This window comes from Nothoprocta perdicaria, unplaced genomic scaffold (assembly GCF_003342845.1).
Source record: "Nothoprocta perdicaria isolate Ctin4 unplaced genomic scaffold, notPer1 scaffold_33, whole genome shotgun sequence".
NCBI classification, from domain to species: domain Eukaryota; kingdom Metazoa; phylum Chordata; class Aves; order Tinamiformes; family Tinamidae; genus Nothoprocta; species Nothoprocta perdicaria.
In genome coordinates, this window is record NW_020455566.1 from 2931775 (window position 1) to 2957523 (window position 25749).

At 50.2% G+C, this 25749-nt stretch overlaps 2 protein-coding genes across 4 annotated transcripts; one reads left to right on the forward strand and one right to left on the reverse strand.

Annotated features, from left to right (window-relative positions):
- The first annotated feature begins 303 nt into the window (after positions 1–303).
- On the forward strand, positions 304–20885 carry LOC112950894 (S100P-binding protein-like). The gene is made up of 6 exons (XM_026043527.1): positions 304–313; positions 409–578; positions 2229–3561; positions 3767–3846; positions 4407–4511; positions 20652–20885. The coding sequence occupies exons 3-6, from the start codon at positions 2371–2373 to the stop codon at positions 20803–20805; spliced, it is 1530 nt and encodes a 509-aa protein (XP_025899312.1). The 5' UTR covers positions 304–313; positions 409–578; positions 2229–2370; the 3' UTR covers positions 20806–20885.
- Positions 11101–25390, reverse strand: FNDC5 (fibronectin type III domain containing 5). 3 transcript variants are annotated; one of them, XR_003250084.1, is made up of 7 exons: positions 25312–25390; positions 17060–17175; positions 16582–16780; positions 15515–15607; positions 13179–13312; positions 12331–12777; positions 11101–11661 (listed from the first exon to the last, which is right to left on the reverse strand). XR_003250084.1 is itself a non-coding variant. In XM_026043528.1 (6 exons), exons 1-6 carry the CDS (start codon positions 25388–25390, stop codon positions 12736–12738), a joined length of 663 nt encoding a protein of 220 aa, XP_025899313.1. In that variant the 3' UTR covers positions 11209–12735. The 3 variants fall into 3 exon arrangements, 2 of the variants coding, with proteins under 2 accessions (XP_025899313.1, XP_025899314.1); XM_026043528.1 differs by having other exon boundaries at positions 11209–12777; XM_026043529.1 differs by having other exon boundaries at positions 11209–12777; positions 13179–13290; positions 25312–25380.
- Positions 25391–25749: the final 359 nt, after the last annotated feature.

Genomic DNA, 25749 nt, shown 5'->3' on the forward strand with positions numbered 1-25749 from the left:
AGCAGCCGCCGGGGAAATGCCAGCCCTCCTTCCCACCCTGTGGAAATCGCCCTTCCCTATCCCAAGGCTTTGCTTTTCCATTAAGATGGCCTGTGTGGTGGGAGTCTCATGGGAGAGGCTGCTGTTATCCTGTGGTTTGTGTCCCTGTGTCAAGCAGGATCCCCATGCCCTTAAGGATGGAGTTGTCCTTAAGGATGGCAAAATCTCCTAAAATTGCGGGGGGGAACCCTATTGTGCTGCCTTTCTGGCTCATTGGCCATGCAGGTGCTGGAGCGAGACCAGGACGAGGTGCCGGCAGCCTCGTCCTGTGCAGGTTTATGGCCATTTCAACCGCAGCAAAGTGTTGCTCTAATGCAAATCCTTAAGCAGCCCTGTAACCCAACCTGTTTTCTTCTCCTTCATTCTCAGTTTCGTCAGTTCTGGCTTCTAACCCTCCCGTTTGTCCCTTGTGGAGTGGCCACGGCCATGGGAAGCAGCGGAGGTTCTGTCCGGCCTCGTGTGTCACCAGGAACATTGTTGCCCGTGTTCTGCTTCCGGAGCCACTTGGGATGAGGCTGCGCAGAGTCGGGAAGGTCCAGGTGAGTTGGGAAGGTCCAGGTAAGTTGCTGGCACTACAAGCACCGTTGCTGGATCTGCGCCTGAGCGTGGGGACGGCTCCGAACACGCTGCAGAGGCAGGACCAGCGAAAAGCCTCAAAACTCTCACTTCTGTGCCAGGTTCTTATTGTTAGGGCCTAGAACATCACACTGCTGTACCCTGTGGGCTCACGAGTGTTTATTTTCATTTTCCTTTTGTTTCTCTTGGAATTCCTGAAGCACCTGTAGTTAAATTGCAAAACTCCAGGCAGGTCATCACTCCTCAGGAGTGTTTGAAACTTTTCTGTTTTTGTGTAAGTTTCTGTAAGGGTAGAGCTGATTCCTGAGGTATTTTCCTCCTCCTCTGTGGGTAGAGCATCATTTTGAAAGCGGTGGTTTTCTACTATGCAGACAGAATAATAAGAGAAAGAAGCAGAGCTGCCTGATTTTCCCTTCTGGAGTGGGTGAATCTCCTTTTTGAAGGCAGTAGGTAGCCAAACCAATGGAAAGACAAAAGATATTCCTTTAAATCAGTTGGCCAAAGAAGAAAGGAAAGTCCAGATTCTCCTGCTGCTTCAGACTCAAACACAGCGCTTTCAAGTCAGAAGATTAATTTTGGTGTGAATTCTTGCTGATATAAAAGCAGGTTTTGTTTGTGGATATTTTAAGCTGTTTGATTTTACAGGAAGGTTTTTATCTTTTGCCCTTTCCTTATAAGATGCATTTTGTACGAGTGCTTTTATGACTGTAATATGCTACCGAACGTCCTCTTGGCTCCTTGGCAGAGTTAATTTTCCATTGCTCAGTTTTTCCTAACCAGAAAAAGACTATTTGTGTAGTTTCTTTGAAAAATGGTAGGTGAAGAGGGGCTGGGGCAAAGGAAGGGTTTGTGAGACTTTACTTAATACCTAGAGAATGTCCCATTACTTTAAATGGGTGCTGGTAAAGAATGTAAGTAGTGAGTGTTGCTCTCAGGTGTTACAATGATTTATATAATCAGCTTCAGAGGAGAGAGCCCAGGCTGTTAGTGATGGGTGCAGGTATTAATCCTGCTGATAAAACATGCTGAACAACCTTGTGTAGGAGGAAACTTGGGAAATAAGAAGGAAGTTACTGTTTTATCTTGTTAATGTTAATTAACAAGATTAATTAAGTTAATGCTAAAATGATGTGGAGTAGAGGTCATAGAGACTGGACAGGGCTAGTGTTAGATCCATAAGCAGACAGGTAAGTACTGGCTCTTTTGTATGAGGAAGCTTTTAATTTAATGAGCAGTAGAGCTATTGCAATGAGTGGGGTTTTGCTTTTTTATTTTTCCACAGATTTACTTGTGAAATCATGTTAAATGATGGGTGGACTCTTAGTGTGTTGGTTGAAAGTTAGTATTCTTAAGTAGCTATAACTGTTTTGCAAGCAGATGTCTAATTATGTCTTTAATCCATTAATTTCTGGAGTGAGTGGTGTTGGTAATGCTAATGTGCTTCATTCCAGCAGGATGCTGGATGTTCTGCATGAAAGGAAAACCCAGCATTTATATTGGCTAGCCAAGAGAGGCTTGTCTGCTTTTGCCTGAGCTATTACTGCTTTCCCGATTGTGTTGCTGCTGCACTGGCAAATGGCTGAGCCCCTTGTTTAAGATGTTGTCTTTTACAGGCAGGTTGGAGCGGATTCTGCTGCTTTCCTTTCTGAACGTGCTTATTAAAGTGGCCCTGGGATCAGCTGAGCTTCAGAAGGTGCTTCTAGAGCTTCATGCAGAAGGCACAGGGGTCACTTGCATAGAGGGACCAACAGCAACATGGATGACCATTCCCCTCAGACCTTTGAGCTCTGTCGCTTTCATGAATTTAAACCTGCTGTTAATAATACGGTTCCTAGGGCCAAAAGGCCCTGTTATTCCTCCAGGGATGCCCAGGTGCTGCAGGCAGCTAAGAAAGCCTGTGTGTTGAGTCATCACTGTATCTTTCCATGTCCATCAGAGAAGCTGCTGCTCTCTTCCCCAGAGTCTTCCTCCTTTCAAGAATCCTCCCTTTTTCTGGATGATACTGACCCTGATGAGCTCGTTGCCGGTTCTTCTCGGTCAAAGTACGATGATGTAGCCATTTCTCTAGATACCAGCAGATGTTTTGAAGATAGTGAGCCAGACGACTCCTTGTTGGAACTGTCAGACAGTGAACAAGGGAATTCTCCCTTCAATTACACTGAGGAAGAGATCCAGGAAATCTTGGCAGATGATTGCTTAGGATCTGAGCAGTATACAACTAGAAAAAGCCCTGTGAGCCAAAATGTAAATGGAGAGAGTGAAAAGGCTGTGAGCAGCAGCTGCACTGGGGCATCGGTCATCAGTGAAGATGTAAAGGTAGCATCAAAGATCTCAAAGAAACCAAATATACCTCTGGCTAGGGTGTGTTCTTCACTTGAGCCAGAGTATTATCCTGCCCGTGCAAATGAAACAACTAATTCAAATGTGAATGATGTGCAGTCAGCCGAAGTAACTGGCATGTTGTTTGACCTTGATATTCAGGAGCTTCTCAATCTTAGCCCAATTGATGCTGACTATGTAGATCAGCCTCTGGAGGAGAGTTATTTGGAAGAAACCGAAAGAGAAATCTCCCAAACGATAAGTGATTGCCTAGGATATGATAAAATGAATACTAGTAACTTATTTCTTGGAGAACCTTTAGAATGGCTGATGCCTAAAGGGCAGCGTAGCCTGGGCATGGATCCCGTGGGAAAAACTGCATTTGTGAGCAGAGAGATGACTGACTTCCGTGATGGTCCTGCAGAAACTTCCCTGCTCTCTTCTGACTCTGCCTGTGACCAGAGTAAAGCTCATGAGAGCTCAGCTATGCTGGACATGTCTCCTGAACCCCAACACCCTGATCTTTCCGAAGCAACAAACTGCAGCTTTTCAGGGAAATCTGACCTCTCAAAGAATGACGGGGAGCAGGGATCTTCAGAAGCTGAACGACCATCAGACAGCATTAAAGTAAACACCAATTTTAATTCCAGCTAGAGCATTTTTAAGTCTAGTACTTTTGATTTGGACTTGAGGGCTTGGTAGTAATGTGCAAGTGCACACAAGTGCCCTTTTACACAGTAAGCAAAGGCTTTTAAAGCAGAAGAAAGCTTTGTGTGCGTTGTAACAAGACTTGTTTTTGTTAGATGTTAATTCTTTTTCCTTATCTTTCTAGTTAAGTGATACAGCTGGGCAGAAAGAGGTAACAGGTGGGAAGAAGCTGGGCAAGGTTATTCCTGTGCCACAGGAGGGAAGGTAAGGTCTTAGCCTCTGATGTCTTTGCATTAAAAAGAAGAAGGAATGACCCAGCAGTTCCCCAAAACAATCTGCTTGGCTTGGTTTAGCTGCAGGCCTCCTTTCTGGCAAGGCTTCCAGGAGATGGCAGCAGCAGTGCAGCTGTCCACTGCAGTCGAGGTTGCTTTTTGCTCTAGCCCTGCTGTGCCAGGAGTTGTAAAATCATTTATTTTTTCCTCGATGCGTTTTGGTGTTCTGTGCATTGTCATTCCTGGGGTGGTCTTGAGTAACATGAAAAATCTGCCAGTCTCGAGAGCTTACTGCAGTTTTCTGGCTTGTTAATCCAGACAGTGACTTGCTCGTTTCTGTGGCTGACATCTTCTGTCCTGCTTTGCACTCAGTATGTTACTTTGCAGCTTTATTTGAATAAACACTTCTATTTTTATAATCCCTACGTCCAGAAGAAGAGTGCTACGAGGAGGTTCCTTTTTCTATGACTTCTGTAGGACACTTTGTCCTTCTGCCACCTAATTTGTCAGGTATTTTCAATATATTAATGTTATGTCTTTTTTTTTTTAAAGACGGGAACAAGAGACATGTATTCTGGAAGTGGAGCTTGACCAAATGAAACCCTTGCATCCAGTGTGTGTCTGCCCATGTGAAGAGACTTGTAGATCCTGCCCCAGGTAACCTGCAGATGAGAGGAAGATAAGGCTGTAGTGGTGGCAAGGGCAGAGCATGTGCCTGTGCTTTTCAGGAGGGAAATAAAAAATACTGCACATTCTAGGAGTACCGTGTGTAAAATTGCCACACAGGAACCAGGAAATTCCTGTTGTTCTAGGACTGGTTCAGATGAGTGTCTGTAACAGTCAGGAAACAGTACGGAGAGAAGCATGGAGGTACCAAAATGGGGCTGTCACCTGGGAGGAGCAGAGCTGAGCTCTGGCTTGCAGCCTTGTTGGGAGGTGCTTTTCCTTGTCAGTCCATAACTAGGAACCCAGATGTAGGGAATATTTAGGTTAAATGTTAAGGTTTAGATCTGCTACCAGTATCACCTTTACTGTGCTTGTCACAGCCATCATCCTGGAGCTTCTGTCAGGAAAGATTTAAAGGGAATTGTGTGTGGAAAGAGCAGCTACGGATATTAACTGGAGAGTGGTATCTATAGCACTGATTAGGAGAAGAGAGATTTTTCTGAAGGACAAAAGGCTTTCTGGTAGCTTCCAGAGATGGCCTCCCACTGTGGTGGCTCTGCCTGTTCATGGGTGCAGTAATTGTCATTTCTTGAGAGTTATAAGAAGCTGACAGTGGTGCGGCTCATTGCATGGAGCCTGCACTTATCTGGGCAGCACAAACAGCTGCATAGCCACAGGGCTGCTTTCCAGTATATGAATATAGCATAAGTAATGTGGAGGGGAGTATGCAAGGAAAGCTAAAATGGCCTGTTTTTTTCTTCTTTTCAAATTAAAAATGCAAGACGTATGTTCTGAGTCATAGGAAATCAGGCAGGAGCTACAAATGAGCAAGGCTGAGAGATCTGTTTTGCTGTGGAAGAACGTTGTCTGTGATGCATGCAATTTAGGTTTGGTTTTGGTTTTATTCTGTTTATTAGTGCAAACCTCTCATTTCAAATAACTGTAGGCTTGGAATTTAGCCCCAGAGACCAAATGGGTTTTCCCAGTTGTCAGGGAAGAACCTTTTCAGTGAGCTGAGTTTGACCTTGGATGCTACCTCTTTTGTTCATGCACCTGCAGCAGTCTCGAGTATCCCTTGCCTAGGAGCTACAGAATGAGCCCTAAAGGAAAACTAGCACGTTTCAGCACCAGGGAATTCCCTTTGGGAAGTGGGAACTGATCAGGTGACTTGGAAATTATCATCTATTGTTGCTACAGATTTTCAAATCTGTTCTTTTTATCACCAGTCTCCTGGCAGTTGTATTGTGGTAATTTTTGTATTCCAAGTAAACTTCTCAAATCTGTCCATCTTTCAAATCTGTCCATCTCAAGTGAGCCGGTAATACCGACTAGCCTGTGGTCCTAGTTGTTCCACCTCTAATTGTAATTTCTTTAGGATATTCAGTATGAATAGATGCATTTATTTGCAGCTTCCCTTAGGAATCTCAATGTTGCTGAGGCTGCATTGTAGCAGATGTAAAAATGAGATGCAATTCCAACATCTGCTTGGAAATGGGTGGCTGAAACTGATAATGGACCAGTAAAGATATCTGCCAGCTGACCATTTTGTAGGATTCACACTTCATTATTGCCCTTTATTGGACAGTGAATAGAATTACACCCTTCTTGATGAGATGCTCCTTAGCAATTCTAGCTGGGTCTGTACTAGCCTACAGAAGTAATGAGGCCCCTACATCTAGGTCTGTGGCTCTTGGCATCACGTGTGAGTTTAACTGCTGCTCAGTCTTGTCCTCAGCAACGTGTGCAGTTTCATAGGCTCGTTTTTCAAAAGGCTTAGAAGTATTTTAAAAACTTATTTCCCTGTTTAAACGTAGCCTTCCCTTGTTTTCTCCCCAAGCAGCTGTACTTCAGGGGAACTGCTTTCACAGGTCATTAGCGTTGCAGTTATGCATATGAGATATGCATAACTGCCCCACCTGCAGTTCAGACAACTCTTCTCTTGTCATTTGGAGAAGGATCCATCTCAGCAGGAGAGGGGTAGGAGCTGTTGATAAAGCAGGTTGGAAAGAGCTTGCAGTGAGGGCCAGCCTGGGTTTGGGGGACTGGAAGGAGGTGTTAAGCTGCTCTTGGCAATGTGAGGCTCCCTGGTCTACACCAGGCTGGTCCCAGGGCTTTTGTAGGAATCCACCTGGCCTCAGTACATAGCTGGGGTGGGTCGAGAATAATCCAAGTTGCTGGCACCCAAATCAGAGTGGAACTTGTCTGGAAGTCTCATCCTGACTGCAGCTTGTTCTTAGCTGCTCTTGAAGGATGGAAGATCGACTGTGCTCAAGGAGAAAGGAAGCAAATGAGTGTTTTAAATCCTATTCCTTGACAATTTGCTGGATAACCAAGGGCTTATTGTCCCCATGTGTGGTGTGACCATAAGGATTCTTACTCTCAGCCCCTTGTGTTGGCTGGTCAAGTAAGGCACTGTGGTAAGAGCACTCTCCAAATACTAATTGGTGGTGCACTGTGTTTCTTGCTTGCAGAAGAGTTGAAACCTCTTACTCATGTGAAGTGTTCATGAGTCAGCTCATGTTTGGTCTCACTTTCTGTTGCTGAATTAATTTGCAAACTTTAAATATTTGCTTTCTGCTTTAGGAAAGGCCATAGGAAACATTTAGTAGAGTGGAATATCAGGTATTTTTGATGGTGGTTTGTCTTTTTACTAAAAAAACACCATGGAGACACTTATTTTTCCTTTGAGATAAAATTTTACCTCTGTGGAAATGCATTGTAAAAATTATGAGCAACTTCCAAGGTAGGAGTGAGATTGAGGAGATGTTCAAGTGACTTTGAAAGTGGGAATCCTCCCTTAAATCTTTGGACTTGGTGTGATTTAAACTGAAGAACTTAATGGTCCCAGAATTTGGTAAGAACTCAGCGCTCTGATCCATGTAACCTCGACTTAAAAGGATTTCTAGGGAGAGCACCTGCTCTCCTAGCCCGTGTGATCTAGTCTTAGATATTCTGAACTTTACAGTAAGCTGGTATGTTAGGTTATCTGTAATACAGCTGTTTCTCCCCAGCTCTTGGCATGATTAGACGGCTTTCCTGGCTTGAGATCTCTTGGATTCCTGGTCACTTCTGCAGAAATGAGAAGCTGTATGTGGTGGCTGCCCAAGTGCTCCTCTGGACCAACTGTTTTGACAGTATTTTTGTAGGTGTGACCCTTGTGATTGTTTTTGCTCCCTTAGATGGGTCTGCAGTTTATAAATGTAATTTCCTAACTTATGATGTCTCTGCGCAAAGGAGGGAGGAAAAAAAAAAGAGAATCGGCTTCTTTTCAAAATGCACAAGAGGCAAAACAACGTCTAATGATGTGGAAAAGCTCCGTAGCGCTCTCTGAGGCCTGGAGATAACCAAGTCCATTGAAACGTAGTTCATTCTTTAATGTTGCTCCTAGAAGCCTGTTTGAAGTTTGCAAAATTCTGTCTTGTTACTTGGGAATGTGCTTGGATGTAGGAAGTGAGTGCGCTTCTGTGCGTACAACACTTGGCAGAAAAATTGCCTTTTGTGTAAGCACTGCAGTGGAGTCTTCAGCCTTCTGGGCTGGGGTCAAGGAGAAAGAGGCCTTTTCAATGTATGTAACAAAGCACTAGGCTGTATTTCTGAAAGAGGGGCTTTAAAAAGGGGGCAAAGTCTGTTAGTGTCCCAGATGACCTCCCTTAATCTGTATTTGCAGTAAGTCTCGTTGAAAAGTTTGAAGAATCTGCTCCGGTTTGAGAGTTCAGGACTAAGCTGATTGTGTCCTCGGAAAAAAACAAGCCTAGGTGGTATAAATAGGTTATATTTAGTAGTTGGTGGCACTAAGTGAGGTTTTTCTTGTCAGTTAGAAGGGACAGGGATGTTCTAGAAAGTGTCAAATGGCATCATGGCGCTTTGTCATTATTGCCACTCGATGATTCCACATCCACTGTGTTCAGATCACAAGCAAAAAGATGGCTTTTCTGGCTGCCAACTCTGCTGACTCCATCTGCGATCTAAAATTCAAGCTGTGTCTTTCCTGGCTCTGTCACTAATAATAAAGGTTCTTCATTTGGAACTTAGTTAAACAAAATTAATGCTGATGCATGAGCTGAAATAGAATCCAGCTCCGTCTCCCCGAGACGTGTGGGCTAAGAGCACTAACAAGTAGGAACATAATTGCTTTAATCTATAGGATCATCAAGTGATTTAATAGACAGCAGATTTGTCGAGAAAACAGAAGGAACTGTAGCATAACAAGCATGTTGGCCATAACACTTTTTACTAAATGCTAGAGAACTGATTGAATTTGGTCAGTTTGCCTGCTTGTTAGGCTCCTTCTTTTGCACTAGGCAATAATCTCTCATTAAATGTAGCTAGGAAGCTTTTTTTTTTTTGATCAAGGGACATTAAATTTGGCATAACATATGGTATAATCTTCAACTCTGTCCTTATTGGGGAGTGAAGTCTGTCTACTGAGTCAATGAATTGCCATGTTTCTGTCAGTGGAAGGGGCGTGTGGCTGTGATAGAGCTTTGAAGTGATGCAACCTTTAATGTCTCTGGCATTAGGAGGCTGTTCCCCCATTAACATCTCCTCCAGAAAGTCGTTAGCAGCTGAGATTATCCTCATGCTTTCTGCGGTGTAGGTGTGTTCTCCTCCACGCCACTGAACTGTCAGTGGATAAAATGCCTAATGTTCTCCTTTTCCCCCAAGGAGACGGGGAGCTGAGTTTGCTCTGGTTCCTCTTGTGCAGAGGGAGGTGTCGGGGAATGTGTGGCACTGTGTTGGGAATTGGAAGGACACGCTGTGCAGGATTGTTTGCTCTACACCGCCTCCTGTGGTTCAGTTTCCCTAAACTTGTGGGGGAGGAATATATTGGCTAAATCGTGCGTGTAGGCATAAGATTATGGGGCTTGAAAGGATGGAGGCAAGTGGTGCTTAACTTTAAATATGCACTGCATCTGTTGGCAAAGGGGGCTGTTTTCTGCTTCCTGCTCCTTATTGTGTTCCTAGTCTCTGCTCAATTTGTTCCTGAAAATCAGCAGGATGGGTCCCCAGGGGCTGCATGACATCAGCAATGCTGGCTGGAGGCTTCTTTCCTTGGATTTCGAGTTCAATGGGAAGTGGGTTTGTGCAGGGCTGCCTGGAATCCCTGTGGTGCAAATTTACTCCCACCTGCTTCTTTTTAGTATTCTTTAAAACCACTTTTTTTCTAGGCCCTGCTTCCAGTAACCTTCAGTCGGACAATGTTCAGGGAACTGTGAGTGGCCTTTGGGGCGAGGTCTTTTCTGACTCAACGTGAGGTTTTTTTCCTCAGTACTCTTTCTTTCTTGACTTTTTTCCCCCCTGATATTGACCAAAAACTGTGAGTCTTCTCAAAAGGAGGATCTTTAGGCAAACCCTGATGAGAATTGGGGATCTCTTCTGAAGATGGGCTTGGGCTTCAAGTCATGCCCAAAAACCTTAGTGGTGTCTGACTCCCATGAGTTAGTGGAAGCTGATATCTAAACACCAGTTACAGTTGTTGATGCCTATGACCCTTAGAAAATAACATCTTAAGTCACCTTTCTTAAGGTGACTCTCACTAGGACTCTTTCATCTCCGAGAGAGAGAGAGAATTTTTCCTGAAGTGTAAACTTATTACATAACTTGGAATTATGGTTGCTGAACATATCCTTTAAGAGAATTGCTTGCATTTGATAGCTTGGAAGCCTTCTCTAATTTACTGCCAAGCTACATTTGTTTCTTTTCACTAATAGCGTTATTATCTTGCCTTTAAAGCCTGTAGATATGGAATGTAATGATAAGCCTTTTACCTCCTGCTGCATCGTGGTGTGAGTACTGAATTCTGAGCAAACATTAATGCTTTATACCTTTAATTTTTCTTTCCCGCACTCAAGGAGTGAGCATGTCTCTGTCAGGAGAGAAATGGTTTACATCTGTCGCTAGGGAGCAACAGAAACTCCTGTAAAAAATGGACTATAGTCTGAATTTCCAGGGAAAACCTCCTTTGTAAACACACATGCACATGCGTGTGCACACACAAACACCCATGCCAAATTAGCCAGGCTGGATTTCCTTACTAGCAGGCTGCCGAGGGCTGCTTGCTTGGCTGTCTGCTTTGGGCTTCTGAGAGAGCATCTCCCTTATTGTTGTGCACATGCTGCACCATCTGTCCCAAACCTCCCTTTATAGCACTGTGGATTCCAAATGCCGTTTCTTTCTTAGGAGAGAACAGACGTGTCTGAAGAAGCTTGCTAGGTAGGGCTGTGCTGCTATTTATGTTGCCAGCCTCATCCCACAGTGAACTCTGGTAAATCTCTCTGCTCCTGCATGTAGGAAAACAGAGAAAACAGTTGGGCAGAGGCCCTGGGATCCCCAGAGAAAAGCCCCCCTATTCCACTGCCTGCATTCCGTTCAAGACGGATGAAGATGAACTAGTACTAAATTGATGTTACAAGGACACAGGATAATGTCTTTAGTCTTTTATTGTACATTATAAAATGTTTATTGCTCTATCTGTATCCGAGATGTTGACCTCTCCCTCTTGGCGATGGAGAAATAGTTTCTGGCAAAGGATCCGGTGATTTTTCTTGGGGGTTGGCCTGCCTTCTGGAACCGGCTCTTGGGAAGATCTTGCCTGTTTGCACACTGCATTTGATCCGCAAGCAGACTTCCCAGTGCATTTCTCCCAGAAAAGCTGTTTTGGAAAGGCTGGTGGCTGTGGAAGTGGGGAGGTGGCTGAAGCACCAACCTGTTTCTTTTCTTTGACTCTTCAACCAGGCTTATGGGAGTGCAAGTTAGTTGTCATGAGATTTGAGTCCTGCTCAGGCTAATCTCTTGGTATTTGATGGAAGAAATAGGATCTTGCCTCATTCCTTAGTGTGTACAGAGTGGTCTCGTGGAGTAATTAAATACAGATACCCCGTGGCACACTACAAAGAATAAGTCTTTTTCCGTCTGAAGGACTTGCATCTACCATCTTCCAGAGCACCAGCAGTCCCAGGGATCCTGTCAGCTTACGAACATTGGCACTTATTAAAGAGAGAGGAGAACCCCATCCCCTTCCCACTTGTCATCCTTCTTTTACTGGAGGACCCACTCGGAACGGAGTACCTGGCATTACAACGTCACGGGAAAATAGTGCAGGTGAGACGTGTAAGGAGAACCAGACCTTCCCAGGGGAGCCCTGCTAAAAGAAGCAACTTGTTAGGAACTTAAGCCCTCAAAAAAGGCCCTTTAGGCAAGTCTTTTGCAATAAACAGCTATCGCCCCTGGAGACCTTGCATAGCAATCGATATCACGAGTTTTTTTTCACTCCCCTGCCCCTTTTTTTTTTTTTTTGCTGACTGGCTACATGAATGGACCTCTTATCACACTGTCGGTGAACTTGGGCCCAGCTAAAAATACCATGAGGAAAATGCTCCAAGTTATCCTGGAAGCAAAACAGCAGCTTCAGGTGTCCTATCACGTTAGGTTCTCAGTGTCTGGAGTGCCCTGACCGTCCGAGGTGAAATCCCACCGGTGCAAGACAGGAGAGAACAACAGTGGAGTTGTGTGCTGCAGCCTGACTGGAGAACAACCAGCAAAGTTCCTGCGTTTAGGTGGAAACTGGGGTATGCCTCTGTTTTTTCCTCATTTTTTTTTGTTTAAAAATCCGTCCACAAGACTTGTTACACAACGCACATTGATGGCACAAAGCAAGCAAGAGCACGGAGCGGCCGAGATCCGGCTGCTCCTCGTGTCTGCGATGAGCTTTTCTTGCCTGCTTGAAGAGGAGTGACAGTGACTGATGCCTGAGCTCATGTTAACCTACTGTCAAGATGGAGTGACAGTGAGACAAAATCAAGACACAAACCGTATTGGAAGTACTTTTCCAAAGCTGGGAAAATTGTTCCCGAAGATGGAGTGTGAGGGTGGAAAGGAGTGAGAAGTCGCTCCAGCCGAGGTGATTCGCGAGTCCAGTACAAGGATCACTGGCAGCAGCTGTCTCAGCGACGCTTTTCCATCTTAATTATTTATTTGCATTTAGGGGTGTCTTATTTTTGTGTCTTTTGTGTTTTTGGGTTTCTTTTTGCAGGCTTTTTCCTTCTGGCCAGATGCTTTGCACAGGATAAAGACGAGGAGGTTCGTGCCAGCAAGTGGCAATCGTGAGGTCTCTTTCCAGATTGCTCCAACAGTATTTCACCTCCCTTAGTCATCCAGGCTCAGAGGCAGAAAGCGAGAGTGAGGAATGGAGTCCATCGATCAGCGGGTAGGGCTGTCACGCTTCGATGATGTTCACTGAGGGCTTGTTTTTGGGAAACTAGAAGAGGAGACAAAGGAAGAGAGAATGTATAGGCATCACTAGGGAGAAAAGAAGGAAACATCGGAGATCAGTGCAATGAGCTGGAGGATTTGGGTTTTATAAAATTGTGCCTACCCCCTCAGGCTAATGAAAAAGGGCCAGAAATGAGACTAAGCTGTGGCTACAGCAGCAGCCTCATCGTGTGGATCGAAATCTCTATTTTACTGGTGGAGACAGAGTAACCCCAAGCTGGGAGGAAAACGCTGGTGTCTTTACATGCCTGGGAGGCTCAGGCTGCTCGTGGAGCTGTGGAGAAGGAGGTTGAGCAGCTAGGAGGTGGAACAGAAGCTGCTTTTTGGGTAACGCAGGCAAGGCTGAGCCAGAGGTGGCTCAACCACCGTGTCCCCACCGCGTCTCACCTTGCTGCGGAGCAGCCCTCCGCTCTGGTGCTCGGGGGTGCTGTTCTCTGAGGCGCTCTTGGCTTTCTCCTTGCTGTTATTAGGCTCGTTATCTTTGATGATATCGTACTGTCTGCAAAAGAGGGCGATGACGCCTAGCAGGAAAAACAGTAGCGGTCACACACACGAGCTGGGCTCCAGAGCCTGCGGTGATCACAGATCCCTGGCTTGCCAGCTTGGCAGAGACCTCAGCAGCATCCACAATTACTCCTAAGGATCTCTTTCTAACACAGCCACTCAGTCATCTGGCTGTTTGATTCTCAGTGCCAAATTCCACATTCGACCAGTTAGGTCAGAAGATTAATTATATTCCAACTTCCCTGCCATTATATGGGACAAGTGTTTTCGAGACCACATTCGGATACGCGTTAGCGCTAGCCGAGGGGTTAAATGGGATCTTTGCTCTGCAGACACAGGAGCTCCTGGTATTTCTGGCTAGTGGAAATGTGTCTTCTGATTTTCCTGCTCCGAGACGAAGCAGAGGAGCTGAAGCTGGGAGGTGAGAGGCAGGTTCTGCACCTGCCTGCAAAGGGAACACGCCAGGGGCTCTGGAGCAGCAGGGCAACATCTGTAAATAGGCAGCAGTGACGACAGCAAAAGCTGCCAGTGGAAATTTCCTCCCACACATGCAGAGGCCCATGAAGAGCAAAGCAGGTACTGCCATGATGAATAAGAAGACTGAATACGTCTTTCTGAGAAGCTTTTATGTGACATTTTGACCAAATAGCTTCTCTACCTGCAGCTTCCAAGCACAGTGTTAAAGTAGGGCTGGACAGACACTGCTTCTCCCGTACTGGAAAATATTCCAGCTCCCCTAACAGCAGAACCTATGTAGAGCTTTCCTCAGTTCCTCACAAAATGCCTTATATAAGTGAGGTGGTGTCACGGCAGCAGTCCCCAGGTGTTACTGATAAATGTAGTGGTCCCAATTTGTCCTTGTGCCTTGGAGCAAATGGCTGCTCCTCGGAGAATAAGTTAATGTCTGCCATCATCAGATGTCATTTCTGATGGAGAAACTGAGGCGCAGAGAAGCAAAACCGAGTGATATTGGAAGGGGGGTCAGCATGAGAGCCTGGGGGGCTGAGTTTGGGGCGTGCGTGGGCCGCGTGCAGCCGGCATTTGTGAAAATTATTGCAGATTGAGGTCACCAGGACAGATTAAAGGCTGGAAAAAGTTGTTTGTTTACTGAAACTTTGTAAAAAAAAGTCCTAGAGGTGTAGATGCATTTTTCCCCCACCCACTTTCCTTCCTAAATACATCATCCACCTAGAAAAGAAATTGCGGTGTTAGCAGCTCTGTGCTCAGACACTGATCGAAGGTTTTGCTTGTTCACTTGCTTTGTGTAACTATTCGTGATAGTTTTTAAAGGCAGGACATTGAAATTTGAACAGGCAGAGCTAAACTTGACACGAGCATCAAAAAGGCTGAGAACTGGCAGCTTTGGACACCTCGTATCTGTAATTTAAGCTTTGGTTTTGATATCGTGGTTAGCAATAATTCCAACTGAGGAGAATGTTTCTGTATGACTGTTAATGCATTCTGTGTGTGGGAAAACTGGTTTGGCTGGTACCAGGGGAGTAAATATTGACCCGCAAAGCTTGCCTTTTGTGGGTTATGGGATTTACCAGAGCACTCGCTTGTCTGCCTGCCAGGCTCCTAGGGTCACCGGGACCATTTCTGTGATGGGCAGCCTGGTCTGGCTCACGGGGAGCAGCTGCCTCGCGTGCTCATTAATGTTTTACACTGCAGCAGGAGCAGCAGCTGAGCGGCAGCCAGGGGAGGCTGGGGCTCTAAATAGAAAACAGGCAAGTGCAAACTTTATTTCCTGTTAACTCATGCAGAGAGTGTCCAGCCTGAACAGGCTGTAGCCACCCCAGGTACTGTCAGTGGGCAGAGCAGAACTCGGGCATTTTCCTCTTGGCATTTGCTAGCTGAACGTGCCCGAACCAGATCTCTCCTACTTACGGTTTGGTGTAAGGGCCTATTGAAATGTGGGGCTGAACTCATGCCAGAAAATGTTTGCTTCTCTTTGGACCTTTTATTTATAGTTGTAGCGAAGGGTTTTTGTATTGAAGGAGCATATTTGTTTGATGGTTGGTTTGTTAGAGCTGGGTTAGTGTAGGTTTTAGTGAAATGTAGTGGGTGTTACGGGGGTGTTAGTACCTTACAGCTGAGCGTGTGGCATGGTTTCTGGGAGGAAGGATTTCTTGTCAGGTTTTAGGTGATTACACATGCAAACCAAGCAAGCAAGCGGGCCCATGGGGTGGTAGGTGCTTTGACAGAGAGATTGAACTGACCTGCCCACATAAACAACACCACAACAATGATGAGAATTTCCCCTGCTCGCAGCTGCTGGTTTTTCTTCGCCATCTCCTTCATTGTCACCTCATCTGCACAAGGGGAAAGAGAGATCACGAAATGGAACCGCGGGGCTCGGTGAGGCTGCACTGGGCACGAGTTTAACAGCGCCCTCGACTTGAATCATCAGTGCACCGGGGTCAGAGCTGGCAAAGAGCACGTCCCTGCCCCTTGGTTGCCCTGTGCTCTTCCCTGGAAGAGGGAAGCCAGGCTCCTCTTAGTGCATTCAAATAAGCAGCCGTTCAGTATTTACAGAAAGCACCAAATCAGTTTAGCAGAAAGAGTAAAAATCTCACAGAACCGGGGCCAAAAGCCCTGCAACAGGCTGGGGCCTTTGGGAAGCAGAGTAACCCTTTGTGTCCCAGATGCCTGTGTTCCCTGCGGCTTTCCCAGTCAGGAGGTACCTGATTTCACAGAAACATCTGGATTCTAAGAAAGGTGGGAATTTCTGGGTATCTTTTTCCCTGCTCTGCAGCAATGCATGTGCAGGAGGCACGGTCCCTCTGTGTGTCCTGCCAGCACAGACTGCTCGGGAATGTCCCCTTTGCAAGGATGCTGGACACAGCTCCAGGCCGTGCAGCTCCTCACCCTTGTACCTGTTGCATCAACCAAAACAGGGGAGGGAGGAGCCCCACGCTTTGCAGCAGTGGCTGCTGAGCTGCTAGCACTGTTTTGCTGGGGCCCCTGCCTGGTTGACATGATAGTGGTCGTGACCCATGGGAGCATCCTGGTCTCAGTATTAGTCTTAGTATCGCGTGGGCTGTTGGGTGCTGAGGGGCTCCCCTGAGCGTGGCGGTGCCGCGGGCGCCCTGAGCCACCCCAGCCCCTGCAAGCGCTCGGCCCAGGGCACTGGTGACCCCTGCATCTCCTCGGAGCTTCGCCCCCATCCACCCGGAGCAGCAGGGCCCTGACCGGGATGTGGCCCTGTCTGTGTTCAACCCTGCGTGGGATACTGTGAACCCTCCGCTGGCTTCGCGGGGCCCCGTGGCAACTCACCCCCACTTGCCTTTATTTTTAGAAGCCAGTTTCTCCGCTTCCCTGGGTGTCTTGAAGAGGACTGGCTCGCTGGCCGGGCTCTGCCCTTGGATGCTGATGGCCTGCACGTGCACTATGTACTCAGTGTCCTCCTCTAGGTCCCAGAGGGCGCAGGAGCGGGTGGTGGTGTTCACCTCCTGGATGAAGCGCAGCATCCGCACATCCTTCTTCTGGAAGCCGAGAGGGGAGAGCACGGAGTGGCGGAGCGGCCTCCCGCGTGCGCCACCGTGACCTAAGGCTGACGAGTCCTACCCTGTCCACCACAGCCGGACCCTTTCCTCTCTGCAGGTGAAGGGGCTGCTGCAAAGAGGCCGGGGAGCAAGCTCCCTTCCAGACCGTGGGGGACAGGGCAGAAGGAAGGGCCTTAAACTGCAGGAAGAGCACGTGGGAAGGGGCAGCCCGGGGTGGAGATGAGCGCAAGGGGATGTGAGTGACCGCAGGCACCCTACCTGTTGGGAAATGGCAAATCCAATGACAACTTCGTCCTCCAGAACATCCCATGTCACGACGGCCGAGTTGGCTTTCAGGTGTTTGACGGTGACGTTTACTGGAGCCGAGGGGCCGTCTGCAAGGAGGGAGAGCAGAGGCTTTACCGAGGCGCACAGGGAAGCAGCTTGCCAAAAGGAGATGGGATTTAGCTGAGGTCCGAGGCAGGGGAAACCGGGAGCAGCAAATGGCCTTCCTGTAAGTGGCTCTGGGCATGGGGATGCAAATCGTAGCTCCATGGGTTTTAATTAGCAGTGAGGCCCTGAGGGCTCTCTGCTGGGAATGTGAAGTTGTGTTCAAGGTGTGAAATAGCTGACTGCTAGGAGCAACTTCTGCTCTCAGCGCCCCTGCCCCTCGCTCGTGTCATCCTCAGCCGTGTGCCACGTTGTCACTGGCCACAGCGTGACGGTGACCGCTGGGGAGAGGCACACGGTGCCTCGGAAGTGGGGAAAGGCAGATGCATTGACGAGCCTTGATGGCATTTGGAATTGGGGTGTAGTAGGGATTGTTTCTGTTTCTTCCCTGTTGGTTTGATGGAATTCTGCAGGCGGTGCCCGCGAGGCCGCTGGCCTGGCAAGGATTTGCTTATTACTTAGTTCGCACATTTTGGGCATACAGCTTGTGGGGCTCATGGGCTGCTCCCAAGTGGTCAGCGAGCTTCAACAACTGTCCCCTTAAGCCATGCAGATAAACATGCTGTAACGGCACTGTCACCGCCGTGATGTGACGAGGGCTAGCGGGACGCAGTGACATGAGGCGCTGCGTTTAGGGCTCTGGTTGCAGCTCAGGAGTGTGGCGACTGGCTCCCAACCACAAGGCTGAGCTGCCAGCCTTGCCAAGGGGAGCTGGACATGGTGACCGTGGGCCTGCGCCCTCATTGGGAATCTCATCCTGGAGGGAAGAGTCCTTCCAGTGTCAAGAGCAGCAGGTTGGATTCCGGCTCCCTCCCCACTGGTAAAATTTAATTTGTTATCTCTAACTCTTGGTCCTAACTAGGCTGCTGTGGTTCATAGTGCCCCAGGGAGACAAATAGGATGAGAAGGGGGTGTTTTTCCTCTGGCTTATCAAATAATACTACTTTTATAGCCTTGTAAGCATCACAGGGCCCTCCTGGGGCTGGGCTGAGGTCGAAAGTAAAAGAATCTCTGTCCGTCTCCAGTAACACCCGGGGGATTTATAGTCAGTCCCGGCTGCCTGGATGTGGCCAAAAATATTCTAGCCCTAGTGTCAAGTGTCTCCTAACAACTGACTGCGCTCCTGGTGAATGTTCCCGAGGGAACGGGGTGAATGTGGAAGCACAAAATTCCCCTGCAGAAGGTCAGTCCTATTCTGTTTCTAATGACTTTATTCCCTGCTGTCCTCCCTAAAAAACACCCGGAGCCTGGCTCCCCTTGCTGCCAGATGGGAGACCCATCTGGTAGGGAAACACTTAGGAATAGGATACCTGGATGAATCCTGCAGACCCCAGACTCATTCCAGCGAGTCAGTGAGCTGAAAGGTCAGTCAAAGATCCAGTTTGCAGCAGTTGGGGAGTTCAGGAGGAGCAGCAATCAACCAGGGGCTCCAGCACTTCATAGATGGAGGTATCCTCCTTTCAAGTGTGTTATCAAGTCAGTATTTATTGCCCCAGGCAATATTTATTGCCCCAGGCAATCTCTTAGGAGGCTGCCTTGCAGAAATGAATCAGTGGGTCCTCGACCAGCTTTAAGAGGACATAAGCCCCTGTCCCCGCCAGTGTCACTGGTCACTGTCTGCTGCAGCAGCAGGACCAAGGACAAGCTGAGGACAGAGGTCATCCTTCCTATCGCAGAACACTGGTCCCTTTTGGACTCCGCTCCCTGCTGTGACACGGGGAAGGGATTTGGGGCTGCGCTTCCTCAGCGTCCCTGTGCCCGAAGCCTTGTGCCGGTCGGAGTAAGGTCTAATTTTAGGAAGGGGCAGTCAGCAGAAGGGAATGTGCACCAGGAAGCTCTGTGAGTCATGCCTCATGAACTGGCTAGAACACATGGAGGGCATGACGGAATAGGGAGATAGGAGACAAAACAGTCTCCAGCTGCAGCCAGGCACTTCCCCCTTCTCAAAGTATCATTTTACAGTTAAATCCCAGCGTGGTTGTCTTTTGTGGGTATTTTTAGGAGAAGCCACCATGGATTTACCCAGCTTAGGTCAAGGAGGCCTTTGAAAACCTGCCAATTAACCTCACAGAAACAGAGAGCAAGGTATCAGTGAAAGAGCATCGAGCTGGGAAAAGGGAACGTACGATGCGTCACAGTTGGTACCTGAGTCCCTTTTTAAATTTGTGACCTTGAGGGAGTCACAGTGTAAGAAACGCCAAAGTTTTCTGATGATTTCAAATGTAGGGGAGTTGGAAGGACATCGAGCTGGAGGAGGGGAACAAACAGCCTCTCTGGGAACTGGCGAGAGGGTTGGGGGGCTGCAAGGTAGAAGGGAAGCACCCCGCAAAGCTGCAGCCCAAATACTGCAGCCTGCAACGTGGCACCCTCCAAAAGTGGATGGGGAGAGCTCAGTATGTACAAGAGCACTTAATACTCCCTCCTTGATAGTAAGACCTGAGAGAGACACAGGGATAGTTGAAGTCAGCAGATAATAGGCCAAAATTTAGGACAGCAGATCTGGCTGCGTTTCTGCTTCACTACTACAGATTAGGAGTAGCTACACATAAATCAGTGATGTCAAACCAGCATAAAAGCAGTACGAAAAGAGAATTACGCGCAGTGTTTGACAGAAGTACAAAGCCAGGAAAATGAGTTCCCTGCTCCCAGAGTTGAGTGAGTAATTTGGAACCAAAAATGTAATCCATGAGGATGCTTTTCTCTCAGCTCCCAGGAGATGCATGATGAGATCATGGCTTTCTAAAATCTAATCACTGCTCCAAGATATTCCATGCTGCTTTTGGCTCCCTGGACCAATTGCAGTTCTTTGGAGTGCCAGCTGGACTGGGCTCAGGTAGAGAAGACATAATTTCTGTTTCCCAGCTTGTTCTAAGGGGTCAGTGTCTCCAGCAGAGCCTTGAGGTGCCAAATCCCAAGGTTTGGTTCCTTGTAGAGTCTTGAACAACCCCTGGAAACTTTCCCTTGATGCCTACAGCATCCAGTGCAGCTTGTGATGTTCTCTGGTCTAGAGGGTGGGATGGCCCCAGAGGGAATCAATTCCTCTCTTGGTGCAAGACAGTGAGGAACATGCTGTGCATGAAGCCATTCCCATGTGTATTTACTCCAAAGGTATTGAGGACAGCACATCTTCTGTCTGGTTTGTAAGGAGTCCATATGGTGCAAGGTTTGGGATTTAGCAGTTTAGTTTCACCCCAGCTCAGGGGCTGCAACGCCAGCCTGCACAACTTGCACTTTGCAAACTGGCAGAGGGTCTGTTTGGCCAAATTTAAATCCAGACATGAAAAGTTGCTCTCTTTTTCATGCCAGCAGATTTTGCAGCCCCCTGCTTCGTTAATTAAGATAAACCTATGGTGATTTCTAAGTGGCAATGTGTGCCTCAGAACTGGTTGTGTTTAAACTATGTCTCATTTTCTTTTCACAGGGACCTCTCATCAGGTGAGTTGCAGCCCTACATCCCCCAGGAATGTGTGTCCCAGCCCTGCCTCACTCCTACCCATCCTGAGCCCTTTTGGCAGGAGCAGGTCAGGGCCTTTTCCACACAGCAAGGAGGCGTAAGCGGTGAAGATTACCCTTAATCCCCTGTTAATGCTGAGAACTCCTTCTAGCCTCTCATTAAATGCTCTGATGATTATTAATGGACTTTCATTTGAGAAAAAAGAGAGAAAAAAACCACTTTACAGCTTTGGGCTCGTTCCTCCCTGGCTTTTCATTGTGGATGCAGCAGCTGCCAGCACAAGGAACGGTAAGCCACCCACCCACCCCTTGCGTTGCCTTCATCTTTGGAGCTGGAGCGTGGACAGGACGAGGAGGGGAGAAGAGAAGGGAGCAGGTATGTCCCCAAGCAGTGCCACAGTGTGTCTGGGGTGCCAGAAGAGTGCTCTGAGAGCTTGGTGGCAGCTGCTGCCGCCCGGCGCCTTGGCTGAGCCCTCCTGGCCCATCTGCAAGTGGGGAGGAACGGCCAGGCACGCGTTGGGCCAGTGCCAGAGCCCTTCCCTGGCACTACGGCTGGGTGAGAGGCACCCCTCTGTGCCAGGGAATCAGCACCCAGCGTTGCTGGGTGCAGCTCCTGCTCCTCACATGCCCGCTGCCTTTCATGCTGTGTGCCCAAACCGTTACACACTGCACTATGTGTGCCCATAGCTTTGGTCTAGCAAACTTAGGGATATCAAACAGCCTCTATATAGCTAACTTCAAAGAGGTATTCAATATCACAAAGAGCACAAAGTACAGCCTTTTAGGCTTTTATAATTTCCTAATGCTTTTAAGTAGAGACAGCTTATAAATTGACACTGGAAAGCCAGCGTGAGACCCTCTGTTAGCTGACATCTTGCCTTAAGGTCTGTTGAAAGGATCCCGACAGCTCAGCTCTCCCTTTGAGGCCCCTCTCAGTTTGCAGTTTCCACTGTCCATCCATGAGCTCTTAGGATGTGCCTGGGGGTGGGAACCAACCTGCTGCCCCTGCCAGGGAAGCTGCCAGCGGAACCATCCACAGAGAGGAAAAGGAAGAGGCTGTGCTGATATCCCACCTTTTGAGGTCAGCTCTGATAGCAGACTCATCTGCTCTGGCAACAGATTTGTTATCAGAGTGTGGCTCCAGGTTTATCTCCGCAGCCAAGGGATCCAGCCTCCTCATAAATCTGCTCCCTTTAAGTTCAGCTTTCCTGGAAAATGCCAGCGGGCCTAATGTACTTGAAAGTGGCTGGAGTAAAATGCAGTCGCCTCCTCCGCGGGCGATGCTCCGCTGCAATCGCGGCCTTTTCCAAATCAGTTAACTGCAGCGCCCGAAGTGCCTGCCAGGCCTTTCTGGGCGCTCACTGAGCGCTCTCCTTCCATCCTGCACCCTGGCAGCACCTCCAAACTGCTTGCCCTTTCCCGGGGGAGCAGGAACTGTCACCCTTAAATCGCAGTTGCTCTCGTGCACCCTGTGCATGCAGGAGATGGAAGGACACGACCTGCGAGGGGAAGGAGCAGCCGCTGAGGTCCCGCGTGGTGACGGCTCCGCTGCGCAGTCCTGCCTGCCCCGGGGCCCTCCTCTTCCACAGCAGAGCAGTGAGTGTGGGAAGAGCTGCTTTTGCTGCTGCTTTTGCTGCCTTGCAGAGCCTTTCTTTGCTCTCCCAGCAGGGCGCTCTTCACTGGCTGTAATTGCTTGTCAACTTTCGGGGGTATTTAGCGAGGGCTGGAGCACCGTGCAGCTCCCCCGAGTGTTTTAATGAAGAAAACCCACAGGGCAGTGGGAGGCAGCAGGGACCCACTGCTGCCCTCCCCGCTCACGTGGGAAGCGGGGCTGTTTGCTAAGCTCTGACTATTCCCAAGAGCAGAAAGACCCACTGGTGGTTTTATAGCATGGGAAAGAGTCAATTATTTCCTGCTGACCACCCACTCCCCTGTACAAACGAGGAGGTATAAGAGGTGTAAGCCAAGGTTGTCAGAGGCAGCATGGAGCTTTCTGGCCGGCCACTTGCCACCAGTTCCCTCTGGAGAGCCGCCTGCCCTTGCGTCAATCGCATTTGTACTGCTCACATAAAGATTTTCATGCCTCGGGGCTCAATACATTTATGCTTTTAACTGAATTATGCTTGTATCAGGTCTTAATTTGGCCTCAGGGTACTTTATAAAGCAGGAGGGGGTTATTTAGCGGCAAGTGCTGAAAGGCCTCAGTCGCATTCAGCGCCAGAAGCGGGCACGGGTCCATGGAAAGCTGCTTTTCATTCTGCCCTCTGTGCCTGTGTGCGGTTCCTGAGTGTGAATTCTTCCCCCGCTGGGAGGGCGCTCTGCTTTTCCCATGGATATTCCCAGCAGGAGCGAGCCTTTGGAACAGGAACGCGCAACCTTGGCTGTTCCACACAGCAGCTTCCCTGCCGAGAGCCTGACCCTGAGGTTAGAAACCTCTGTATTGCAATTAAATCTCTCCTGTGCTGAATGCAGAAGTTGATAAGATGCTGATGTCGCTAGTCAGCTGGCCGGGAATCTCTGTGGCCTTTGGGAGCCGGGCCGGGAGCAGCTGCAAGAGCTGCCGCCTTGGTGGGCAGAGCGCCCCGTGTCGCTGCCTCCGGGCTCTGATCCCACCAGGCAGCGGGGACTTGCAGGAAGAGGTCATGGAAGGGCCTGTGCAGAGGTGAACTTTCCCTTCCACCCTGCAGGAGTAAATGGGACTCAAGTTGCTTGGTGCTGCAGGGATACTCCTTGCCTGGGAAGCTGTGGACATCTTGGCCTGATTCGAGGTCTCAGCATTTTTGCACGGCTCCCCAATGCTCTTGGGGTCCTTAGAAGGAGCCCGTGCCCCGCGTTGTGCACAGCTCCCTCCCTCTTGCACCGCAGCCACGCAAGGGCGAGCGGGCCCCGCGTCGCAACACTAAATTACATTGTGCATCTGCTAACGAAACAACTGAACTATTCTCGGTGCTCCCCTTGGGCAGGCAGCAGCGGGGAGGAGTTGGAGGCTTCACTAAGGCACTGCCGGCTGATGCTGAGGCTACCAGAGCACCTTCCCGGGCCCTCGGAGGAGTTTGGAGCCCCTGGCACCCATTCCTCCCCCGTCTCCAGCAGCAGCGATCTCAGCATGTGGAGGAACAGCGAGACTGGTGGGTCTGGGCACCCCCGGCTGTGTGTGACCTTGGGGGACCGCTCCATGCCCTCGTCCACCTCCCGGGATGGAAGCGGGCTCCGAGCGAGTCCGGGGCAGCCGGGAGGAGGTTCATAGTGAATCCCAGGGCAGCCGCAGGGCGTGAGCAGGGCCCTCCGTGCGGCACCGCAGCCCCGGGCGGCAGGGCAGCAAGGTCAGGGCGCTTCCCGAGCGGGAAGCAGGGCTCCCGCTCCGGCTGCTCCGTGTGCATGGCCGGAGCAGGGAGCTCTCGCGGCCCCGTGGCAGTGCAGGCGCTGCCTGAAGCGGCAGCAAGCGGCAGCGTGGGCAGGGACGCGGCTCCGTGTTTACTCTCAGTTACTGCCTGAGGTGATTCAAGGATAAGGAAGAGCAGGGCCGAGCGTCCTCGTTTGCAGAGGCCTGGCGAGGCTGCTGCTGGGGCACATGCCTCCCGTGCACGGGGCTGTTTTCCCCATCGTTCCCTTCTTTCAGGAACATTTTATTCCATCGTCCCATAACCACCGGATCCGAAATGGTGACTTTGGCACCACAGTGTCCGGTCAAGGACATACCTGTCAAAGCCAAAGGCACTGAGGGGTCTGCGCCCCACTGCAGGCACGACATGGGTGGGATAACTGGCCGTGTGCAGGAATTCCCACTCCCCGGCTGTGCAGCGCGAGCAGCCCTCGCCAGCCCTCTGGAACGCGAGCTATTCCGGCAGCCAGCGCTTTGGGAATGGCAGCAGCTGTTCCAGGCCGTCTCGCAGCCGCACGCAGCCCCGCAAGTGAGCCCGGGCTCGGCACAGCCGGAGGGAAGCGGCGCCAGAGCGGCGGCACCTGTGGGTGCATCCGCTGTGTCCTGCCTGGCTCCCTGTAGGAATTGGCTCCCTGAGGACCCTCATCCAACAAGGGGGATGTCCCCAGAGCAGCTCAGCCTGGAGGGACCAGGGTTTAGCCCTGGTGGGTCCCAGTCCCAGAAAATCAACACATTCCCGGCACGGCCAGGCTCATCCTGCTGAACTCCCGAGGCCTTTGGCAGCCGCACCAGCTCCGTGGCCCTGGCAGCCCTGGGGGACAGGGAATGGGGATTGGCAGTGCCAAAGGGAGCACCCCCGGCGATCCTGCTCCCGTGGGGCCTCTGGACCCAACAGGAGCTGGCGCAGGGACCAGGGCGCTTCGCCTTCCCGGCACAGGGACCAGGGGGCTTTGCCCTCCTGGCACCAGGGCTGCCCAGCGGCCCGTGCCCGCCCGAGGGGCCACTTTCACACCACATTCCGGAGCTGCTGCTTCCAGAGGTGCCCAAGTGGGAGCCCGTGGGGCTCTGCCTTGATGGGCAAGTGCCCAGCAGCTCCCACAAACCGCGGGCTCCGCAGGACGGAGCTTCCAGACCCGGCAGCTCCCGGCAGCCGCAGGCAACAAAGTCGCGTCCAGCGACCTGGAAGCTCCTTCCCCGGCGCAGAACCCCCGGTGCCCCCCGGAGCCGGTACCGGCGCGGCGCTTACCGGCCTCCACGGGCATCAGGCTGGCGTAGCTGAAGCAGAGCAGGAGCGCGGCGCCGGTGCAGCCCGCCGAAGGCTCCATCCCCCGCGGCCGCCGCCGGGCCGGGCCGGGCCCCGGCGCCTTCCGCGCCCGCCTCGCCATCCTCCTGCCCGGGGGCTGCGCGATGCCCCCTCCCCCCCGGCCCGCCCCTTCCCGAGCATCCTCCTTACCGGGGGGACGCGGCGATGCCGGGACCCACTGCGGGCGGCGCTGCGCTCCCGCCCGGCCCCGCTGCGCCCCGCTCGGCTCCGCTCGGCTCCGCTCGGCCCCGCTCGGCTCCGCTCGGGCTCGCTCAGTTCGGCTCCACTCGACTCGGCCCCTCTCGGCGCATTCGGCTCTACTCGGCCCCGCTCGGGTCCACTCGGCCCCGCTCGGCTCCGCTCCGGCTCGTTTTCTCTCGG